Source organism: Heteronotia binoei, chromosome 9 (genome assembly GCF_032191835.1).
Source record: "Heteronotia binoei isolate CCM8104 ecotype False Entrance Well chromosome 9, APGP_CSIRO_Hbin_v1, whole genome shotgun sequence".
In the NCBI taxonomy this organism is placed as follows: domain Eukaryota; kingdom Metazoa; phylum Chordata; class Lepidosauria; order Squamata; family Gekkonidae; genus Heteronotia; species Heteronotia binoei.
The window spans coordinates 24,283,196-24,304,738 of NC_083231.1; the positions used below are offsets into that span (position 1 = coordinate 24,283,196).

The following is a 21,543-nucleotide window of genomic DNA, read 5'->3' on the forward strand; positions in this document are numbered from 1 at the left end:
GCTGACTTGGAGAAGGCATTTGTCTCTTTAAATCTCTTCTCCGAGCCAAGCCAGTGACTTGGATAATGCATTTAAATTTGCATTCTTTCTACCTCTACCTCCCCCATTTCCTTCCTTCCTTCTCTCCTTCCTTGCAGCTCTCAAACATCTCACTTTCATGTCTTATGGCTCTCAAACATTTATTTATTCTGTGTGGCTCTTTCATTAAGAAAGATTGGTCACCCCTGCTCCAAGGCATCCCTTTTTCTCCAGGGTAACTGACCACCATAGTCTGGAGAGGAGCTGTAATTCCAGGGGATCCCCAGGTTCCACCTGGAGGCTTGCATCCCCATGTAACCCAATATTTTGGTCTCGAGCCTATGCAACCATTAATAGGCTTCCTTGGAAGTGTGAAAGAGAACACAGAGATCACCTTAGTACAAATAGTACAGCTGTGAATTTCCATAGGGGAAGCTCTGGTTTGATAACAGTTGTCAAAGAAAGGAATGAAGGTGGGGGGGACTTAACCCAAAAATATTGGGGGGAAACTTAATCCAAAAATAGTGGAATTGAGAACCAAAAAGGTTAGTACAAACCAAATTTAGGGCCTTTTGTTAAAACCAGTATATATAACTATATTTCAGTGGCTCTGATCAGGGTCTTCTTGCATCTGTACTTCTTGAACCTAATTTGGGAGGCATGCAATAGAAACATTATTCAAGAAATATTCATTTGACTAGGACATAAGGCTTTACTACAAGAGATCTTATTAACATCTTTAAGCCTTGTGCTGATTTACATCTATACCTGCCCCCCCCCCCCTTTTGGTTCTATATAGATTTGGTAAATGTCTCAATTTGTATCATAAGCCTGTCTGTATACAATATGCTTGACCACTGAAGAAGGCCTTTTAAGGACGAGACACGTCAAGTCGCATTGGTTTCCACTTGTGCTTTATGTATTTTAATTTGTAATGAGGCTGATGTTGGACCCTTAAATCTTTTTTAACCATTTAAAAATAAATACATGTATTTTTTGATAACATTGAAGTTAAATATACTGGTTTTAACAAAAGGCCCTAAATTTGATAGCAGTTGTCCCCACCAGCCTAGAGAATCACTCAGGTGAGGATTTTTTATTTTATTTTTTTTTTATCTCTGAGGGAAGAATGTGAGATCAACCTGCTATTTGGATTGAATGTCCTGGTACAATTTGAGCAAAGTGCTTTGAGTGCTACAGCCATGGAAATGAAAGGCAGAAAGACCAAGGGACATAATGTAAGGGGAGGGGGCACAAACCTTGCTCATAATTAAAGGAATGTGTTAAAACCAGAAAACCAGGTTAAAAGGAAAACCTGGTAAAGTTTCATCCTGTGAACAGAAGGCACCTGTTTTGCTAATTGGCCGCAGAAATACCTTAATAGCTAAAAAGTTTGCCATAAATTGTTACCTGAAAAGGAAAAGTCTGACAGTTATTTACAGAACAAAGCATCCTGGAGTCCTTTAATCCAGTTTGTAAACAAATCCAGTGGAATCACTTCCCAGCCTGTAATGTACAAAACTGTTTTTTGTTTGCCGGCATCCTAAAACAATGTTTAACATTTGTATATTGCATACGGTGTTCAAAGTAATTCACACACATGATCTTGTGGAGGTTCTCTTACAAAAAAATGCACGGAGCAAAACTGCTACTGTTACCCTCATGCTGCAGTGGAGGGTTTAGTAAGTTTATGAAGCAGATGAGACTTGAATGGGGAATATCACAGATCACAGCACAGTCTGCTGTCTGGTTTGCTGCACTAGCAGTAAATAACAAAATACATAAGTAGGAAACTGCAGGTATTGTAATTTATGCCTTACACACACACATACCCTCTCTCTTCTGGTCTGTTGGATCCCTAGATTAGATTAATAAAGTGCTTTTTAAAAGGGAATAAAGATAACTGCTAAATATATATTTGACACCAGCTTTTCACTTCACTTTTCTTGAGTCATACAACCGATGGACCTCCTGATGTCACCTGTCTTTTTTTGGCCACTGTGTGACACAGAGTGTTTGACTGGATGAGCCATTGGCCTGATCCAACAGGGCTTCTCTTATGTTCTCAGTGAATATATGTTCACATGGACATAGAAAACTCAACACAATGGATTCCAACAGGAGCAGATGGAGATGTTATAACATAGGGGTGTCAAACTCATGAGGGCCAACTCTTGACCTTGTCTGGCTGGGCTGTGTGTGTCATAAAATGTAATGCCACGTAGATGTGATATAAACTTTATGAAGGACACAGACAAACACACACACTCAGCCTAATCCACCTCACTGACTTGTTGAGCCTCAGTCAACAGAAGGAAGAGAGGCTTCGCTCAGTAGCTCTGCTGTGCAATTGAGAGAGCTTGGCAAAGTTGGCTCTCCTTCTCCCACTTCCTCCCAAAGGGAGGAGCTTTGCTCTGTAGCTCCTGTGTAATTGAGCAAGCCTGGCAAAGCAAGTTGTGATGCAGAAGGAAGCAAGAAAGGGAAGAGGAAGCAAATGGCAGTGAGTTGCTTACAGGCCTGATAGGAGCCCTCCGGGGACCTGATTTGGCCCCTGGGCTGCATATTTGACAACCTTTTTATAGCAAATAAAAATAAGTTGTTCTTCACCCTAAGAGTAATTAACATGTGAAATTCACTGCTACAGGCATAGGCAGCTTCATGAGAAGATTAAATAAACATATGGAGCAGGGGTTCATCAGTGGCTACAATACACAAGATATGTCTGAGGTAGTGATGTTTTGTATTCTTGGCACTTGGGGGCAACAGTGGGAGGGTTTTTGGAGTTTTGTCCTGTTAGTGGACCTCCTGATGATACCTGGATTTTGACCACTGTGTGACACAGAGTGTTGGACTGGATGGGTCATTGACCTGATCCAACATTGCTTGTCTTATGTTTTTATGATGTTAAAATGACCTAGGACTCAACTGAGCTCCATTGGGTCTGCTTCTAACTGCCAGTGGCCTTCCTAGGCAGTGCCCCAGCAGAAACTTCCTGGTAAGTTAAATAATTCAAATAACAAGGAATTAGTGCACATGAAGGGGCCTGTGGCTCAGTGGAAGAGCCTTTGCTTGGCATGCGGAAGGTCCCAGGTTCAATCCCTGTCATCACCAGCTAAAAGGACTGGGTGGTAGATGATATGAGAGACCTCTACCTAAGACCCTGGAGAGCTGCTGCTAGTCTGAATAGAAAGTACTCTAATCTTGATGGACTAAGGGTCTGATTCAGTATAAGGCAGCTTCATGAATATGTATTCATATAGGAGTAATAGATTTGCTGGCATTTGATTTGAGTCTGATTGACAGAATCTCCTCCCCTCCATCGAGTTTGGGCACCTTAGTAGTGTGAGTGGCCTTTGGACACAAAAAACTGGGCACATTGAGTTTTTCCTAAAGTGTCTGGGTAAGAATTCCATCAGATATTAGCATGACAGAGGATTAGGATGCAAAACTTTGATATAAATTCTCTTCTTGAAGCTCACCATAGCTCGCTTCTTTTTCAGTTATTAATTCATTACTTTCCCCACAAATGATTAGCATGCCTTGAATTAATCTAGAGGGGGAATAGAGAATCTTTGAAAATGTCTTCATTCCCAGCATAATATAATCAGGTGCCTGGCTGAGAGAAAAACAAAATATAAACTTATTTCTATGGTATATAACTGGCTTGTAGATTTGGCTGCGAATTGCTATAATGGGTTTGGTTAGCATTGATATAGAAGAAGAAGAAGACCGTAGATTTATACCCTCCCTTCTCTCTTAATCAGAGTCTCAGAGCAGTTTACAATCTTCTTTACCTTCCTCCCCCACACCAGATACCCTGTGAGGTAGGTGGGGCTGAGAGAGCTCTCACAGAAGCTGCCCTTTCAAGGACAACTCTTTCAAGAGCTATGGCTGACCCAAGGCCATTCCAGCAGCTACGGGTGGAGGAGTGCGGTATCAGACCCAGTTCTCCCAGATAAGAATCCACACACTTAACTACTACACCAAACTGGCACTCTATAGTGGGTTTGGTTCACATGTTCTAGGAGGGGGTTGAAAAGTGGACGTGTGGATTTTGGGATTTTTTTTTTAGCTGTCTAATTAAATGGATAGCCAGTTTCCTCCTGGCCACCAGCAGGGGATGGGGGGGGAGTAGGGTTGCCAGATCCAGACTGGGAAACTCCTGGAGATTTGGGAATAGAGCCTGGACAGCAGAGGGACCTCAGTGGGGTACACTGCCAAAGAGTCCATCCTCCAATTCAGGGGTGGCCAAACTGTGGCTCTTTCACACATATTGTGTGGCTCTGAAAGCCCCCAGTGCCTTGTTGGCTGACTTGGAGAAGGCATTTGTCTCTTTAAATCTCTTCTCCGAGCCAAGCCAGTGACTTGGATAATGCATTTAAATTTGCATTCTTTCTACCTCTACCTCCCCCATTTCCTTCCTTCCTTCTCTCCTTCCTTGCAGCTCTCAAACATCTCACTTTCATGTCTTATGGCTCTCAAACATTTATTTATTCTGTGTGGCTCTTTCATTAAGAAAGATTGGTCACCCCTGCTCCAAGGCATCCCTTTTTCTCCAGGGTAACTGACCACCATAGTCTGGAGAGGAGCTGTAATTCCAGGGGATCCCCAGGTTCCACCTGGAGGCTTGCATCCCCATGTAACCCAATATTTTGGTCTCGAGCCTATGCAACCATTAATAGGCTTCCTTGGAAGTGTGAAAGAGAACACAGAGATCACCTTAGTACAAATAGTACAGCTGTGAATTTCCATAGGGGAAGCTCTGGTTTGATAACAGTTGTCAAAGAAAGGAATGAAGGTGGGGGGGACTTAACCCAAAAATATTGGGGGGAAACTTAATCCAAAAATAGTGGAATTGAGAACCAAAAAGGTTAGTACAAACCATTGGCCTGATCCAACAGGGCTTCTCTTATGTTCTCAGTGAATTCTTCATTTTTTGTGTGTGCAACAGATATTTTGAATTTAAGTTCTCTTCACAGTGCACTTAGTTTTGTTCTGTTTCTCCTCCAACACATTAGCACTGATAAAACAGATGATGAGGATGACGAAGACCTAGCTGGCAACAAGACATGGGTGCTGTCCCCAAAGATCCACGAAGGAGACGTCACTCGCATACTGAACTCTTTACTCCAAGGCTATGACAACAAACTTCGGCCAGACATTGGAGGTAGGCAACATTACTGTTTCTGTAGCTAGATGATACGTTGGCCTTGGTTTTGATGTTAATAACATGCTGTGGTTTTAAGTCTCTTAAAACATTGTTTTCCAGTGTATGGGTTAGGGATCTGAAGACAGTTATGACTCTCGCAAGCTTATCCGCCCCAAACCTTGTTGGTGTTTAAGGTACTATTGGACTTGAATCCACAAAGGTTGTACATTTGTTAAGTCTATTAGCTTTCCCTGAGAGCTAATTGACTGAAGAGGAAGTCTCCTAGGCAATGTTCCCTCTAAGCTGTGGAGTCCTATAAGCAAAAATTCTACTTTGTGAGCTACTGGCATTAAAGTTGTGAGCTGCTGCATAAATTGGCTTGCTCTGGGGCCATTTTTCCTGAGCTAAGACAAAAATGTGTGAGTCAGAGGCTAAAAAAATGTGAGCTAGCTCACACTAACTCAGCTTAGAGGGAACACTGCTCCTAGAATAATTAACGAAGACAGTGTGTAAATCCCCTGGAAAGCTTTCTGGAGCTTCCTGTGCTTTTTACGTATAGACAATGTGATAGAACAAACTTATCAGTTATTGACACCCACACAAAGAGATAAAAAACCAGATGAAAATTAGGTCTCCTGGCTGCCACTCTGAAATACTGTCCCTCATCCTACCTTGCTCACGGTTTCATAATACTATGTCTGAGTCATGCGCTGATGGTTTTGTTCTAATGCTCTTGAGCCATTGGCCTTTATCTTTCGCTGTGCTACAGTTTCCAGATAAGCAATCATCCTATCTTTGGTCAAGCAAAATACTTTTTTTGGGTCATTTATATTCATGTTCTCTCTATGCTGCTATTGTAGATCTCTCCAAACTCAGAGATGTTTTCAGTGACACTGGGCAAAAGCCCATTCTGTTCTACTCTGAATGTAGGTGGCTCATGATGTTCCCCTGTAATCTGTGCCTTGTAACCCCAAGAACTTTTGTCTGGCTCAGATCATAACCCCACCAAGAAGACAATGTCTTGGTGCATTGTTTTCTGTCCCATTTCCCAACTTTCTTTTCCCTCAAACCACACGGTTTCCCTCAAACCTCCTATTTACTTGCCTGCTCGAGGAATTATCAGCCTTCAGCCCCAACTTTTCCACAAGCACACCCCAGGAACTTCAAAACAGGAGCAAAAATGGCGTTCCCATTGTGTCATTCTAGAAATTTCCCCAATCTCTGTGGTAAATAGGGTTCCCAGCCTCCCACTAGGGTGGGGTTTCCTCCAGTTTCAGAGCCTCCAACCTACCACCATGGAACTGGCCAGCAGAGGGAACCCTGCCTAAAGAGCACCAGTGTTCCGTGATGTGCCCAGCACAATGACATCACCAGGAAGTGATGTTATCATGCCAGGCACATTGCAGGGGGCGGGGGTGCTGGGAACGTTCTAGCATTTGGGAAAAAACTATGATAATAATAGAGTTTTTCCCAAAGTGCAAGTGCATTTCTCTCCCACAACATGCCTGGCGTGCTAATGTCACTCCCGGGTGATGTCATGCACATGAAAAGAAAAAGATATTGGATTTATATCCCACCCTCCACTCAGAATCTCAGAGTGGCTCACAATCTCCTTTACCTTCCTCCCCCACAACAGACACCCTGTGAGGTGGGTGGGGCTAAGAGAGCTCTCACAGACGCTGCCCTTTCAAGGACAGCTTTGCGAGAGCTTTGGCTAACTCAATGCCATTCTAGTAGCTGCAAGTGGAAGCATGGGGGATCAAACCCAGTTCTCTCAGATATGAGTCCATGCATTTAACCACTACACCAAGCTGTCTCTTCCCCACCAGGAGCCAGGTAAGACCTGGCAACCCTAGTGGTAAAGACCATAAAAACTAGAGAAGTCAGTCTGCTGCATCCGTCAGAAGTGACATAATATCCTCCCCAAACTTTGTCTTCTCCAGATACCACCCCTAAAACCTTCTGGCATTTGCCAAGGCAGTTTTGGGAATCCTCTCCAGTGGTGGGGTGGCAAAGTCTCTCTGCAGGCCTTTGTTTAAGGTCTTAGTTTGTTCAACTATTGCAGTAGGTGCATTCCACATGCAAGGAGTCTTCAGAAATATTGAGCCAAACTACTAGAGACAGCATCCCTGAGTTTGCCCTGTGGGCATGTTGCCATTTTGTAGAGTGGGTTCCCATATGGGCTTAATTCTAACTGGTAGCACTGTGGCATGGGGGAAGGAGGAGCCCCTGCCTCCCCGTGTGCCATTTTTCCAACTCTATACAGCACTGGGGTCCATGATTTGCTGACTTGCTTTCCTAGCACTGTTTTAGGTTGGGAAAATGATGTGGAGGGAGAGGCAGGAGTCCATCCTTCCCCATCTGGTGATCCTGACTAGAATCACCCCCCCCCCCCCCGCCGACAACACTGTTAAAAGGTGTTCTCCAGTGGGAACTTTCTGTATGAAATGTTGCTGTGTGCCTGGAGTGAATTTGGGTGCCATGTCTTGTTTAATTAGGAGTGCAGTTCTCCATATAGTGATGCACACATAGGCTTCTATTGCCGCTGTAGATACTGAGAAGGGAGGCTAGGGGTGTGTAGCGGGCCTATAGCCACAGGTGAGGGGGCCTGTGGGGGCACTGCCCCCTGACTTCCAAGCTGCCCCCCCCCGCAACTCCCAGGGGGGCTCTGGGGTGTAGTCTGCTTTTTTGGGTTGTTGTTTTCTTTTTGCCAGCGAAGTGTCAGCAGCAGCAGCAGCTGGAGCCAGGGGGAGCTGAGCAGGACACAGTGCACCACAGCAGGAAAAGCAGCAGGTGGAGAGGAGGGAGGCGGAGGAAGCCGTGTGGGGAGGAGTGGACGGATGGAGCTGCTGCCTGCGAAGTGCTGGGGTGGGGGAGAGGGAAATCGAAGGAACACCCCCACCCCCACCAGCATGCAAGGTGCAGCCCCTTCTTCACTCCCAAGTTTTAGGGTTGGTTGCCTTGACTTGGCTACTTTCAGAGCCTCCTGCTTTTGCCCGTACCCCAGAAAGTTTTTGAGAAACAGCAAGCCCCACAGTGGATAGGGAAGGTTGCCCCCTGACTTTTTGCAAAGCCCCCCGACTTTTAAAAACCCTGGCTACGGCCCTGGTGTGTAGGGTGAGGTGGGTACAGCTTAAGCTTGCCTGGACCAGATGGGGAAATCCCTTGTCCTGAGCCCCAATCTCCTGCCCTTGAGAAACTGAGGAGGAGGAGAAAAATGGTTTCCACACTGATACTTGAAGAATTTTCCCTTTACTTTCTGTGGTCTTTACCATAGAGATAAGGAAAAATTCCTGAAGTATCACCTGGAGATGATATCACACCCTCCCTAAACTCCACCCTTGATAGGTGTCAAGAGTCTTGCCATGAATTATATCATGTGTCTTTTTTGCCATGAATTGTATCATGTATCTGCCTGTTACTCATCCCTGCCGCTTTGCCTCCATGCACTAGGCTCGCTTATCTATAAAACTTAGGGGAGGGACGGTGGCTCAGTGGTAGAGCATCTGCTTGGTAAGCAGAAGGTCCCAGGTTCAATCCCTGGCATCTCCAAAAAGGGTCCAGGCAAGTAGGCGTGAAAATCCTCAGCTTGAGAGCCTGGAGAGCCGCTGCCAGTCTGAGAAGACAATACTGACTTTGATGGACCAAGAGTCTGATTCAGTATAAGGCAGCTTCATATGTTCAAACTTGTTATTCAAGCTCTTCTGCTGGTCAGAGCAAGGTCTCAAGGCCAGTCGCTAAGTTAGAATGTGATTAGAAAGCACCTGCATTCCCAGGACTATGGGGCAGGGGGCCCGCCAGAAGTTCCCGCTTAATGTTCCCGCTTTTGCTTGAAAGTATAATGGCTATGTTAACCTATATAAGGGGGCCTCTGATGTAAGATGCTAGTCTTAGCAAAACCGTGTTTTGCCTCCCAAGTTGCTTATGGAATAAACCTGCCTATATGAAAGGACTATGTGATTTCTTAAACTGCTGGGGGACTTGACGGTAGGCACTGCTCCCCAAATCTCCCAGCATTTGCCTAGACAGTGTTAGAAGCCCTCATATAGCTGTTCAAAACTAAATGGTACATCACATTATTTGCATGAAGAAGATAATGAAGTACAGGTCTCAGCCTCTGCACTTAAGGGATTTCAGGTAAGAAACTTGGAAGGGAAAACAGCCTGCTGCCCAAATTCTTTGTCCACAGTCTTAGGCTCTGCCAGTTGGGCTAGGTGGACCAATGATCCAACAGCATAAGACAAGTCCTAGCTGAATAATTGGAATTCCACCCAGCTATGCTCTCTGTCAGTTGCAATCAGCTTAAAAGTTGCAGCAGCACATCAGGTGCATAGATTTGTGCCAACCTAGCTGGCTCACTGGCAAGCTACATTATCATAGGATGCTGTGGAGAAGAGTTGGCCTTATTCCCTGCTCCCTTACCTTTCTCTTTAAGCTGTATAACAGCTCTGTGAACTGCTTCTGTATCACATTCAGTGATGCTGCTAGCAGGGAACCTGCTGGAATGAGGCAGTGGGCTGAATTAGCTAACTGTGCTAGAAATCAGGAGGCTGTGCTAGTTCTCCAGTCACTGCCCTGTATTTTGAGAGCTGTTTTGCTGGTGCAGCAGTTTGTAGGTGTGTGACATAGTTTTCCATCCTAAAAACTCTTTTTGGAGTTTCCCATTGTTTGCTCCAGACAAACCCTGCTGTGCAATGACTTTCACAGGAAGGAAAAACTTTATTGCAGTTTTTTGGATGAAGTTCAAACATATACCATTCAAATTTAAAACATCTACCCCCCTTAAGTAAAACATTATTGCAAAGCTCTGGAATAGCGGTGGCCAAACTGTGGCTCGGGAGCCTCATGTGGTTCTTTCACACATATTGTGTGTTTCTTGAAGCCTCCACAAACCTGTCAGCGGTCTTGGAAAAGGCATTTCTCTCTTAAAATCATTTCTCCAAGCCAAGCCAGTCAGCAGGTTGGAGAATGCATTAAAAGTTAAAGTTGCTTTCTTTCCACCTCTCCCTCCCCATCTATTTGTATTCCTTCCTTCCCTCCTTCTAGCTTTCAAACATCTGGTGTTCATGTTTTGCGGCTCTCAAACATCTGCCATTTATTCTATGTGGCTCTTACATTAAGCAAGCGGGAGAAGTGGGACATTAAGGATGAGGAATGGAAGGGGGTTTACCTTGAGCCCTTTACAAAATGGACTTCAATGCAACTGAAGTTTGGGCCTGTTAATAAAAACCTTGGCTTGCTGTCTGGCAGTCTCTACCGCCACTACATCATCTTCCTTCCCTTCTTCCTACCCAAACTTACTTGGTGGTGGTACCCAAGGTTTTTTTTGTAGCTGGAACTCCTTTGCATATTAGGCTACACCCCCCCCCAATGTAACCAATCCTCCAAGAGCTTACAGTAGGCCCTGTACAAAGAGCCCTGTAAGCTCTTGGAGGATTGGTTACATCATGGGGGTGTAGCCTAATATGCAAAGGAGTTCCTGCTATAAAAAAGCCCTGGTGGTACCATCAGCATTGCTTGAGACCAGTGGCGGGGTTAGGTCTTAGATATGTCCCAGCGTCAGAAACCGTGATGCGTGTAGCTTCTGTGGACCATTAGGTACATCCTCTGCTGCCAGTGGTTTTGCACATTTAATTGGGAATCAGCACCACCAAATACAGCGTGTTCACTACAAGGAAGCTGGCATAGGAGCTGCTATTAGCTAATGTAAGCTAAAGTAGAATGATTTGTAGGAGCGCTACTAAGAAAGTGAAACAGGGCGTATACCATATATTTCAAACAGCAGCTGTTTAGGAGCAGTTATATTTCTGACCAGGTTGTTGGTTTTACATATTGATTATGTTATAAGCAATAGAATGAACTTATGTACTACAAATGGCATGTCAGAGGAGGGGGGGGAAATCTCTTTTTTAAAAACAAACAAAAAACCTGGCAGTTTTTGGCATGTGTTGATGACAGTGCTGTGGCTAGTCTAATGCGTAAAATGTAATCCATGCAATGATAGAAAATATACCAGCGATAAAGGGAAGAGAGGAAGGGAAGTGGGAAAAAAAACTGAATTGTTATTTTTTTTTAACAAGTTTTATTAAGTTTTACAGGAAAAAATAGGGAATTGGAGAAGGATCAGGGATAGGGTACAGAAAATAAGAGTAGATTACAGTTATTGCTACATTAAAAAAAACAAAGGAGAAAGTATAATTCATTATATCTGCAAGTGTTCAGAATTAATAGATAGATATTACCTTTAAAGTCTACAAATCTTTTATGACCTTTTGATATTATTATGCAATCCTACGGTTTTACAAACTATTTAGTGGCAAATTCCAGATTCTTATCTATCATGTCTATGATCATACAAAACCAAATCTGTGTATTTTTAATCTACATAGAACAACCAAAGAAAAGAAAGAAACAAATGGTCAGATTCTGGTCTTCGATACAAGCTTATTGACCAAGAGGTTTCAGTTTAGAGCAGCAAGAGCTGCGTTTCTGTATCTAAGCTACTGAGGAATCTCAAGGCTATTGAAAATAAAACAAGCTTCTCATTAAACATAAAAGTATTCTAAGTTAGATGAGTACAATTATAATGCGCATGTCTTATTAGCAAATGTAGATGACTTTAGGCACCTACTTGAAAAGTTAGCTCTCTTAATGAGCAAAAAGGCCTGTTGAAATAATTTGGTTTTACAGGCCCTGCGGAATTGAGAAAGGTCCCGCAGGGCCCTTATGGCCTCCAGGAGAGCATTCCACATTTCTGGTGCTGCCACTGAGAAGGCTCTAGCCCATGTAGAACATGTAGGCTTCCCTTGATCCAGGGATGGACAGTAGATTTTGTGTCCCTGGACACAGTGCTCTCTGGGGAACATACAGAGAAAGGCGGTCCCGTAGACAGGCAGGCCTTTTATACCAAGACTGAGGTTGACAAAATATTCAAAAGATCACTTGGGAATGCAAATTATATTGCGAATATGTGCTTCTTTAAAAAAAACTGCTACAAACTCAAATCTTGCTCTTTTAATGCATACCAACACAGCTTTTGTTGCTGTTGTTCAGTCGCACAGTTGAGTCCGGCTCTTTGCGACCCCATGGACAAAGTCACTCCAGGCCCTCCTGTCTTCCACCATCCTCCGAAGTCTGCTCAAATGTGTGTTTGTTACATCAGTAACATTTTCCAGCCATCTCATCTTTTGCCGTCCCCTTCTTCTTTTGCCTTCTGTCTTTCCCAGCATCAGGGTCTTCTCCAGTGAGTGCTCCCTTCTCATTTGGTGGCTAAAGTATTTGAGCTTCAGCTTCAGCATCTGACCTTCCAGGAAACAGTCTAGGTTGATTTCCCTTAGGACTGACTGATTTGATCTTCTTGCAGTCCAAGGGACTCTCAAGATTCCTCTTACCTTTAATACAGCTACCCACCTGAAACTTATTTCTACCATGGGCATGCATTGTTTAGTGTCAGGGCTCTTGACTCTGGCGATCACATCCAGGCACCATCCTCTCTGTGTTGCTGTGATGGCTTTGCCAAAGGCAGGCAGTCCTAGCTCCTTCATTGCTGTGTTTCAGTGCCACCAACAAAGAAGGAGAAAGGTTTCCTTCCAGCTGCCAGTCGAATGGGGGCCAGGTAGTGCAAAGGCCCATGTATTTCCCATACACCTGTATCAAACATCTGACTCTGGTTGCCCCATCAGTTGAGTAAGACCAGCTACTCCTAAGTGGCTTGCCTGCTCAGCAGTTCACCTGTTTGATGGGCAGTGCCAGCTCTACTGTGTATCACTGATCAAAGCCACCAAGTAATACACCGTCTTTCAGTTGGCAAAATATATTACAAGGATTGTGTACAACACATAATAAACAATACAATAATGATAGAGGCCGGTGGTGCTAGGGCCTTTTAAAGTAACAGAAACCCCAAGGGGCCCCAAAAAAACCTTGTACTCAAATAAATAGATATAAGTTCAAACTTGGAAATAATCCAACTGAACATAAGAACATAAGAGAAGCCATGTTGGATCAGGCCAACGGCCCATCAAGTCCAACACTCTGTGTCACACAGTGGCAAAAAATTTTATATATACACACACACTGTGGCTAATAGCCACTGATGGACCTGTGCTCCATATTTTTATCTAAACCCCTCTTGAAGGTGGCTATACTTGTGGCTGCCACCACCTCCTGTGGCAGTGAATTCCACATGTTAATCACCCTTTGGGTGAAGAAGTACTTCCTTTTATCCATTTTAACCTGTCTGCTCAGCAATTTCATCGAATGCCCACGAGTTCTTGTATTGTGAGAAAGGGAGAAAAGTACTTCTTTCTCTACTTTCTCCATCCCATGCATTATCTTGTAAACCTCTATCATGTCACCCCGCAGTCGACGTTTCTCCAAGCTAAAGAGTCCCAAGCGTTTCAACCTTTCTTCATAGGGAAAGTGCTCCAGCCCTTTAATCATTCTAGTTGCCCTTCTCTGCACCTTCTCTAATGCTATAATATCCTTTTTGAGGTGTGGCGACCAGAACTGCACACAGTATTCCAAATGAGACCGCACCATCGATTTATACAGGGGCATTATGATACTGGCTGATTCGTTTTCAATTCCCTTCCTAATAATACCCATCATGGCGTTGGCCTTTTTTATTGCAAACGCACACTGTCTTGACATTTTCAGTGAGTTATCTACCACGACCCCAAGATCTCGCTCTTGGTCAAACTGAACTGAAATTCACAAGGTGGGTGCTCCTGAGGAACATAGCTTCAACACAGCGATGTTCACACTGAAATGAGAAGCTTAATGCTGTGATTAGAGAATGTAGAATGGGGTTCCTAAACAATTGAGTTGTTAAACTGAAGAAAGAATTGAAACGTCATCAAAATCGAGAGAGACTTCTTTTTAAAAAAGCGGCTGCGTTAAAGCTACACTCCTCAGGAGCACCTACCTTGTGAATTTCAGTTGGACTGTTTCCAAGTTTGGACTTATATTTATTTATTTGGGGATGGGTTTTTTGGCCCCTTGGGGTTTCTGTAACTTTAAAAGGCTCTAGCACCGCTGGCCTCTATCATTATTGTATGTTTATTATGTGTTGTATACAATCCTTGTAATATATTTTTGCAAACTGAAAGATGGTGTATTACTCGGTGGCTTTGATCAGTCTACTAATTACACCAAGTGCCCTTCAAGCAGTAGCTACTATGTATCACAGCAAGAGGTATAATATGATATATATTTTTGAGAAGTCAAAATATCACACAGCTTGGTATCCTTGGAAGTACTGCTTGGTGCATCTGGATGTCATGAAGCCAGATACACTCTACATCTGGTTGGTTTTTTTTTTCAGGAAGGATCCACATGCCAAACATGAACATTTATCCTTACCAGCGATGTCTCAGATGTTCACAAATACCAATAGAGTCCTTGTCATAGTAAACTGTGCCCACAACAATGATATATGAGCAAAGACTCTCTGACCCTTTCTGTTGACTGTTGTTTGAAGACGAAGAGGCAACATCCTTCCCACCTCCCACCCACCCCTTCCTGACACCTGAGGCTTTCAATGAAATTTACTGGCAACAAACTGGGCACTCTTGCTGTCAATCTTTGTTTTATGTCTCGATCAGTTCCTGACTTCTTGATGATAATATGATTTGAGATGCTCAAGGGGCAAATTCTGTTATTACAAGTTAACTCTACATTGAAACAAGTTCCATTTGTCCTTCAGTGGTGTAACAGAACAAAAACAAATCTCTTAAAGGTTGTTGGTTTTGGTTGGGTAGCCCACCCTCTCCCTCTCATGCACAGACACCTTCCTCTTCGGTGCCCAGGACAGGTGTGTATCTGGATCTCCCTCTCCCCATTTTATCAGTACAACATCCCTGTAGGATCATCTGCACTGAGAGATTGGCAGAACCTCAAGACTGAGTGGGAACCTGAAGTTGCGTCTTTCCATTTCTAGTCTGATACTCTTACCATTGCGCCACTTGGCTTTCTGAACATTAACTTCACCCGTCCCTGCATGGGAAAAGAAATATTATTTCATTGAAGGATCCCTACAAGCTAGGCTTCAGCAGTACATAGATTGGGAACTACCAGAAGTTCAAGCTGGGTTTCAGAAAGGTAGCGGAACTAGAGATCAAGTTGCCAACATTTGCTGGATTATGGAGAAAGCACGGGAGTATCAGAAAAGGAGTTCGACAAGGATGTATATTGTCACCCTGCTTATTTAATTTATATGCAGAGTACATCATGCAGAATGCTGGCCTGGATGAAACAGAAACAGGAATTAAGATTGCCGGGGAAAACATCAACAACCTCAGATATGCAGATGATACCACTCTAATGGCAGAAAGTGAGGAGGACCTAAAGAACCTCTTGTTGAGGGTGAAAGAGGAGAGCACAAAAGTAGGCTTGAAACTCAGCATCAAAAAAACTAAGATCATGGCATCCAGCCCCATCACACCATGGCAAATAGAAGGGAAAGACATGAAAGTAGTGACAGACTTCACATTTCTGGGATTCAAGATCACTGCAGATGGTGACTGTAGCCATGAAATTAAAAGATGTTTGCTCCTAGGGAGGACAGCTATGGCGAACCTGGGCAGTATAATAAAAAGTAGAGACATCAGCCTGCCAACAAAAGTCTGTATAGTCAAAGTGATGGTATTCCTAGTAGTAATGTATGGCTGTGAGAGCTGGACCATAAGGGAGGCTGAGTGCAGAAGAATAGATACTTTTGAGATGTGGTGCTGGAGAAGAATCTTGAGAGTCCCTTGGACTGCAATAAGATCAAATCAGTCAGTCCTTAGGGAAATCAACCCAAACTGTTCCCTGGAAGGTCAGATGCTGAAGCTCAAATACTTTGGCCACCAAATGAGAAGGGAGCACTCACTGGAGAAGATCCTGATGCTGGGAAAGACAGAAGGCAAAAGAAGAAGGAGACGCAAAAGATGAGATGGCTGGACAGCATTACTGATGTAACAAACGCGAATTTGAGCAGACTTCGGAGGATGGTGAAAGACAGGAGGGCCTGGCATGACTTTGTCCATGGGGTCGCAAAGAGTCGGACTCGACTGTGCAACTGAACAACATGTGTTTTGTATGCAGCTTTGTGAGGGAATCCACAGCAACATATATAAAACCAACCCAGCCACCTGGTATGTGGCCAAATCGGCATGACCAGTTTCTGCACTTCATCTGTCCCTCTCTGGTCGCCTCAGTGCTTTCAGCTTGACCTTCCTCCTAGCACAACTGCCACACAGCAGGCAGTCACTGTCATATCTACAGTGGGGGACATTGCCTCACTTTTGTGGGAGGGTGTGATGCATCAAACTATTTTTAAAGCTATTTTTGCATAGGCATTGCTACATCCACAGGCAGTGAATTCCACCACTGTTTGCTGCAATCGTTCCTGAGCTACTATGGTGTTCTTCACCTTTCACTGTTTGTTCTTTATCTTTTCTCCCCACCTGCACTCCACCCCCACTTTCTTTCCTGCCAGCTTCTCTAGTAGGGAATGCTGGAAGTCTTCCCATCCTCACCCTTGGAAGAATACCCAGGTCTTGGCTCATTCCTTTCTCTAACTCTTCCCCTTCTTCCTTCCCCCACCCCCATCTCTGTACACCTGTTTGTGACTTCTAGCTTTCCCCTCTGGTGATGCTGGAAGTCTTCCCATCCTCACTCTTGGAAGAATACCCAGGTCTTGGCTTGTTCCTTTCTCTAACTCTTCCCCTTCTTCCTTCCCCCACCCCCATCTCTGTACACCTGTTTGTGACTTCTAGCTTTCCCCTCTGGTGATGCTGGAAGTCTTCCCATCCTCACTCTTGGAAGAATACCCAGGTCTTGGCTTGTTCCTTTCTCTAACTCTTCCCCTTCTTCCTTCCCCCACCCCCATCTCTGTACACCTGTTTGTGACTTCTAGCTTTCCCCTCTGGTGACCGACGGCACTTCTGGTCCGTGTCCAAAAAAAAAAAATCCCATTGTCTCTGGACCTGGAACACCTGACTCCCAGAATGCTAGAAATAAACAGAATTCCACCATTTAATTACCCGTTCAGTGAAAACATACTTCTGTCATGAATCTGTTACCTATTAACTTCATTAGAGGCCTTCAAGTGTTAGTATTATGGGAGAGAGAGGAGCTGGGCTTTCGTACAATTTCAGAAATGCAAATGCTACCACACCCTTCCTAACAGCATTCTGAGACTGCTGCTGGGAATCTAAAACATCTAAATCAGGGGTGTCAAACATGCGACCTGTGGGCCAAACTGGCCCGCCCAAGGCTTCAATCAGGCCTGTGGGGCTCTCTTCTCCCCCCATCCTCACCCTGTGAAGCTCCAAAGGCTGCGAGGACGTTCCCAGCTCCTTCTGCCTTCTCTTTCCAGAGGCTAAAGCTAAAAGCAAAGCTTCAAAGCAAATGCAAAATGGATTTCCCACTCTGGCTTCTGGACAAAGCAGAGGTGAACAGAAAATCCACACCGTGTTTTCTTTGCAACTTTGTCTGTGTGTTTCAATGGAGAGGAACTTCCCAGCGTTCCTATGGCCAGCTGAAGCTTCCTGGAATTGTGTTGTTGCAAACCAAGCCTTGATACCTTCAGCCAGCTTTGTCTCTTCTCAGTGGAGTGAGAACTAATGCCTAGTGAGTAACTTGGGAACCCATAGCCAAAGGGGAATATGACACTGGAGAGCCCTTGGTAACCTGAGTAGGCCAGAGGGGGAGGAGGAGAGAGAGAAGCTTGCTATTATATGTTTTCCCAGGACGAGAGCATTTTAGTTTTTTTAAGTTTCTGCTGTGATCTTTGTGCTTTTTTCTTGATGTTTTCTTTTTAAAATTGCATTGCAGAATCCCACTACCCCCCTTTCCATTTTAAACAAAATAGTTTCCATTTTAAACAAAACAATTGCAAGAGCTTTAAGCCTGTTTGTATTTTAAGTTAAAAATTGATATATTTAATTGTGTCGGCCTGTGTCCTCTATAAAGTCTATATCTCTGCTATCTGGCATTACGTTTTAGGACATGCATGGCTCGGCCCCACAAAATCCCATTTATGCTAGATCTGGCCCTCCTAACAAATGAGTTTGACACCCCTGAAGATTAAGCTGGCTTTGTATCAGTTTTCTTTGAATTGGCTTTATATGTAAAACCAGAGACAAAGTCTGCTTTCAAAAGAGAGAAAGCCTTGTTTATTTCGGTACATAGATGGATTCAAGTGAAAGCTGCGGTAGGGCCTTTGTTGGATTTTTTTTCTTCAGTAGCAACATCAAACCCATCTTTACCCAAGACATGTTTATGTCTGATCTGTAATGAAATCTGAATTAATGCATTCTCATTGTGATTCCTTCATTTACTGAGCCACACAAAGAAGCCATTGTAGTTGCTAACTTTTATACATTAGGGTTTGCTGGGACTATGGATAGCTATATATGAAATCTAGACCGTGATGGTGGGTTCTCCAGCTGTGGAGTCCGGCAGGCAGGCACAGGTGCTTCCATTTGATGAAACCAAGGAAAAGCTTGAAGAGACCAAGGGCAGGTTCCTGTGATTTAATGCACACCATGAACTTCACACAACCTGTCAATTGCAAGGTTGGACATTGCACATATGTACTCTGTTCTGTTGAGAAGGGTGTACAGGGCTCCGAGGCCAGAGTATACATAGTTCATGGTAATTTAGAAGGGCCAAATCCTAGGATTAGGTTCCTGATTCAAACCTTGGAGTTCCTGATACTTCAGTTGCCTTAGGAGACGTGATCTTAGGTACGCTTGGTTGGATCAAGCCAGCTTTTCCCTTAGAGAAAAAAGTGAGGAGTGGGACCCTTTCAGCACTGGTAATCATGGGACCGGCACGAACAAAAGCCATATGGAATAGCAAGGAGGGGAACTAAGTAAAATTGAGGGGGATAGCTGACTGGGTCCAACGCATGTTGTGTAATGTTGTGTACATGTTGTTTAATATCCTTTTCTGTTTGTCCCTCCTTTCCCTTTCCCTTGAAATTTGAATGGGGAGTTCAGCCCCGCATTCCATTGCATTAGCTTAACTTCCGTCCATCACTGCACTTCCACTGTAAACTACATTCCCAAAGGAGATTAGCCTGGTGATATCTCCAGTAGAGTTAACAAGTAAAATAACTTGCCAGTTTTTAAGAGCCCTTGCTGACGGCTGATTGGAAATTCTGTTGATGGCTTGCTGTTAAGATTCTTACCTAAGAATTGCTCTTGCATTGCTACTCTTGGCTTTGATTTTTAGTTGATTTTTGCCTTCCTAGTTTCTGTTGGGTTGTATTTTATAGTGGTGGTATACATATTGTGTTTTTAAAGCCCATATGTTGCCTCAGGAGCACCTGAGCTGAGAGTGAGACAGAAATGTTTTCAAATAAATAAAGGATTCCCCAGTGGAAGGGGACATGGGGGGGAAACATCGAGAGTGCAAATACATTGGGATGAAGAATACGTTTCAACACGTTTTCTAGTGCTGCTTCAAACCAAATGTAATATTTAACTTTGGAATCACTGTTCATATTGATTTTATACTTTAAAAAATGGTGTATTGATTAAGGTTTCATCAGCTAGAGGTGTTAATAAATCTGACATGCTATGGCCTAGATGTGATTAGGAGGGGTTGAAGAAGCCAGTGACTTTCCTCTACATATCTTTACTAAGAATATATTAAGAGGAGAAAAAATAGTTTTTTATTTAACTGTGATAAATTGTTTGTTTAGTGCTGCATTTGATTAGTTTTTCTCGTTTGCTATTTCTAGCCTTAATCAGCTCCCGTGCTCCATTCCTCCTGTTTCTAAAGTCTTTTTACTTTTGCCCTCTCTTTCAAGCCATGCTTAATCCATGTTTCAATTTTATCTATGTTGATAAATAACTTCCTATGTGAAATAAAAAAGCCATGTTTGTTCTAGATATTAATGTAATAATATTAAATATATTAATATAATAATATAAAAGTTGTTTCGTATAACGTACACGGGTTTGTTATAAAAGGAAGATAATATACTCTCAAAACTCAATCCAGATGTTATCTCTCTGCAAGAGAACAAATCCCCTTCAACCCCACTTTTTGCTAATTCTAGGTTTCAGTTTCAATTCCAGACACCAACAACATTTAGAAAAGGTAAAGGTAGTCCCCTGTGCAAGCACCAGTCGTTTCCAACTCTGGGGTGACGTTGCTTTCACGTTTTTGTGGCAGACTTTTTACAGGGTGGTTTGCCATTGCCTTCCCCAGTCATCTGCACTTTCCCCCAGCAAGCTGGGGACTCATTTGACTGACCTCGGAAGGATGGAAGGCTGAGTCAACCTTGAGCTGGCTACCTGAACCAGCTTTTGCTGGGATCGAGCTCAGGTCGTGAGCAAACTGCAGTACTGCAGCTTTAACACTCTGCACCACGGGTCTCTTTAATGATACCTTCATTACAAACATTTCTTGTTACTAAATCAAAAAATGTAGGCAGTGATCCAGTCCTTTCCCACTGGATCCCAGAGGCAGTACATAGAGCCCTCTTCCTCGCCAAACCTACGTGGGTCTTCCTCTGCTGTCCCAGATACACTACATAAGCCTGACTATATTTGAAAATGTGAGACCCTGCAAGTTTCACAGATGCACAAAAGTTCCCTGATACTCAGAGTTCTTGTGTTGCATTCTGACAGTGGCACCCATGGGCAGTGTTGCTTATTGGGTATGTTTGCTTGTGCCCGCTTCCTTTTTACCCAGACAAATAGCCAATCTTGACTTTCCTCTGTCTGACTAGAGCAAAAGATGTTTCAGAACAGCACAGGAGCCATCACTTTGAGGTCTGTAGAAGCATCCATTCGGAAAATAGCTGCCTGCCTCCATCATAGCAAGAAGTTTGACTTGGAACCTCCCAGTATTTTGTGATTGTCTGTGTACCCCTTGGCAGCCCGTTTTGTGGTGGTGTCCACTACCCATTCTCAACAATTCAAAAGCGTTCACAGTTAGTAAGGTTGGGAGTCTTGCATTTGGGAGTATCATGTGCATTAGAATGGTAGTTGAGATGTGCCACTCATCTACCCATTATGGAAGATAGCCAAATGAATTAAAATGGTGCTTGGCAAAGGGTCAGCACAGTCAAATGTTGGGTAAAATGAGCCCCATAGAATGGTTATAGCAACTTCTTAGCAAGGCAACTTGTACTCACTGGTGTATACAGAAGAGGGGATTGATTGTGTCATTCATTTTTTATCGATTCACAAATCTTAACGTTCATAGACAATATAGGAGACACTGAACTGTGCACTGAAAATGATTGTGGTTCTTGTGTTTTGTTTAGTGACAACCACAGTAATTGAAACAGATGTCTATGTTAACAGCATTGGCCCGGTTGATCCAATTAATATGGTAAGTTCAGATTGTAATACAACCTCAAGGTAAGA

General features: G+C 43.6%; 1 protein-coding gene across 3 annotated transcripts in view; it reads left to right on the forward strand.

Moving 5' to 3' along the window:
- GABRG1 (gamma-aminobutyric acid type A receptor subunit gamma1) overlaps positions 1-21,543 on the forward strand; it is a 137,687-nt gene that overhangs the window by 49,621 nt on the left and 66,523 nt on the right. For all 3 annotated transcript variants that reach the window (XM_060246307.1, XM_060246305.1, XM_060246306.1), the window contains exons 2-3: positions 5,037-5,185; positions 21,441-21,508. In XM_060246307.1, coding sequence (XP_060102290.1) covers positions 21,506-21,508 — 3 coding nt within the window. In that variant the 5' untranslated portion in view covers positions 5,037-5,185; positions 21,441-21,505. The remainder of the gene's footprint in view (positions 1-5,036; positions 5,186-21,440; positions 21,509-21,543) is intronic.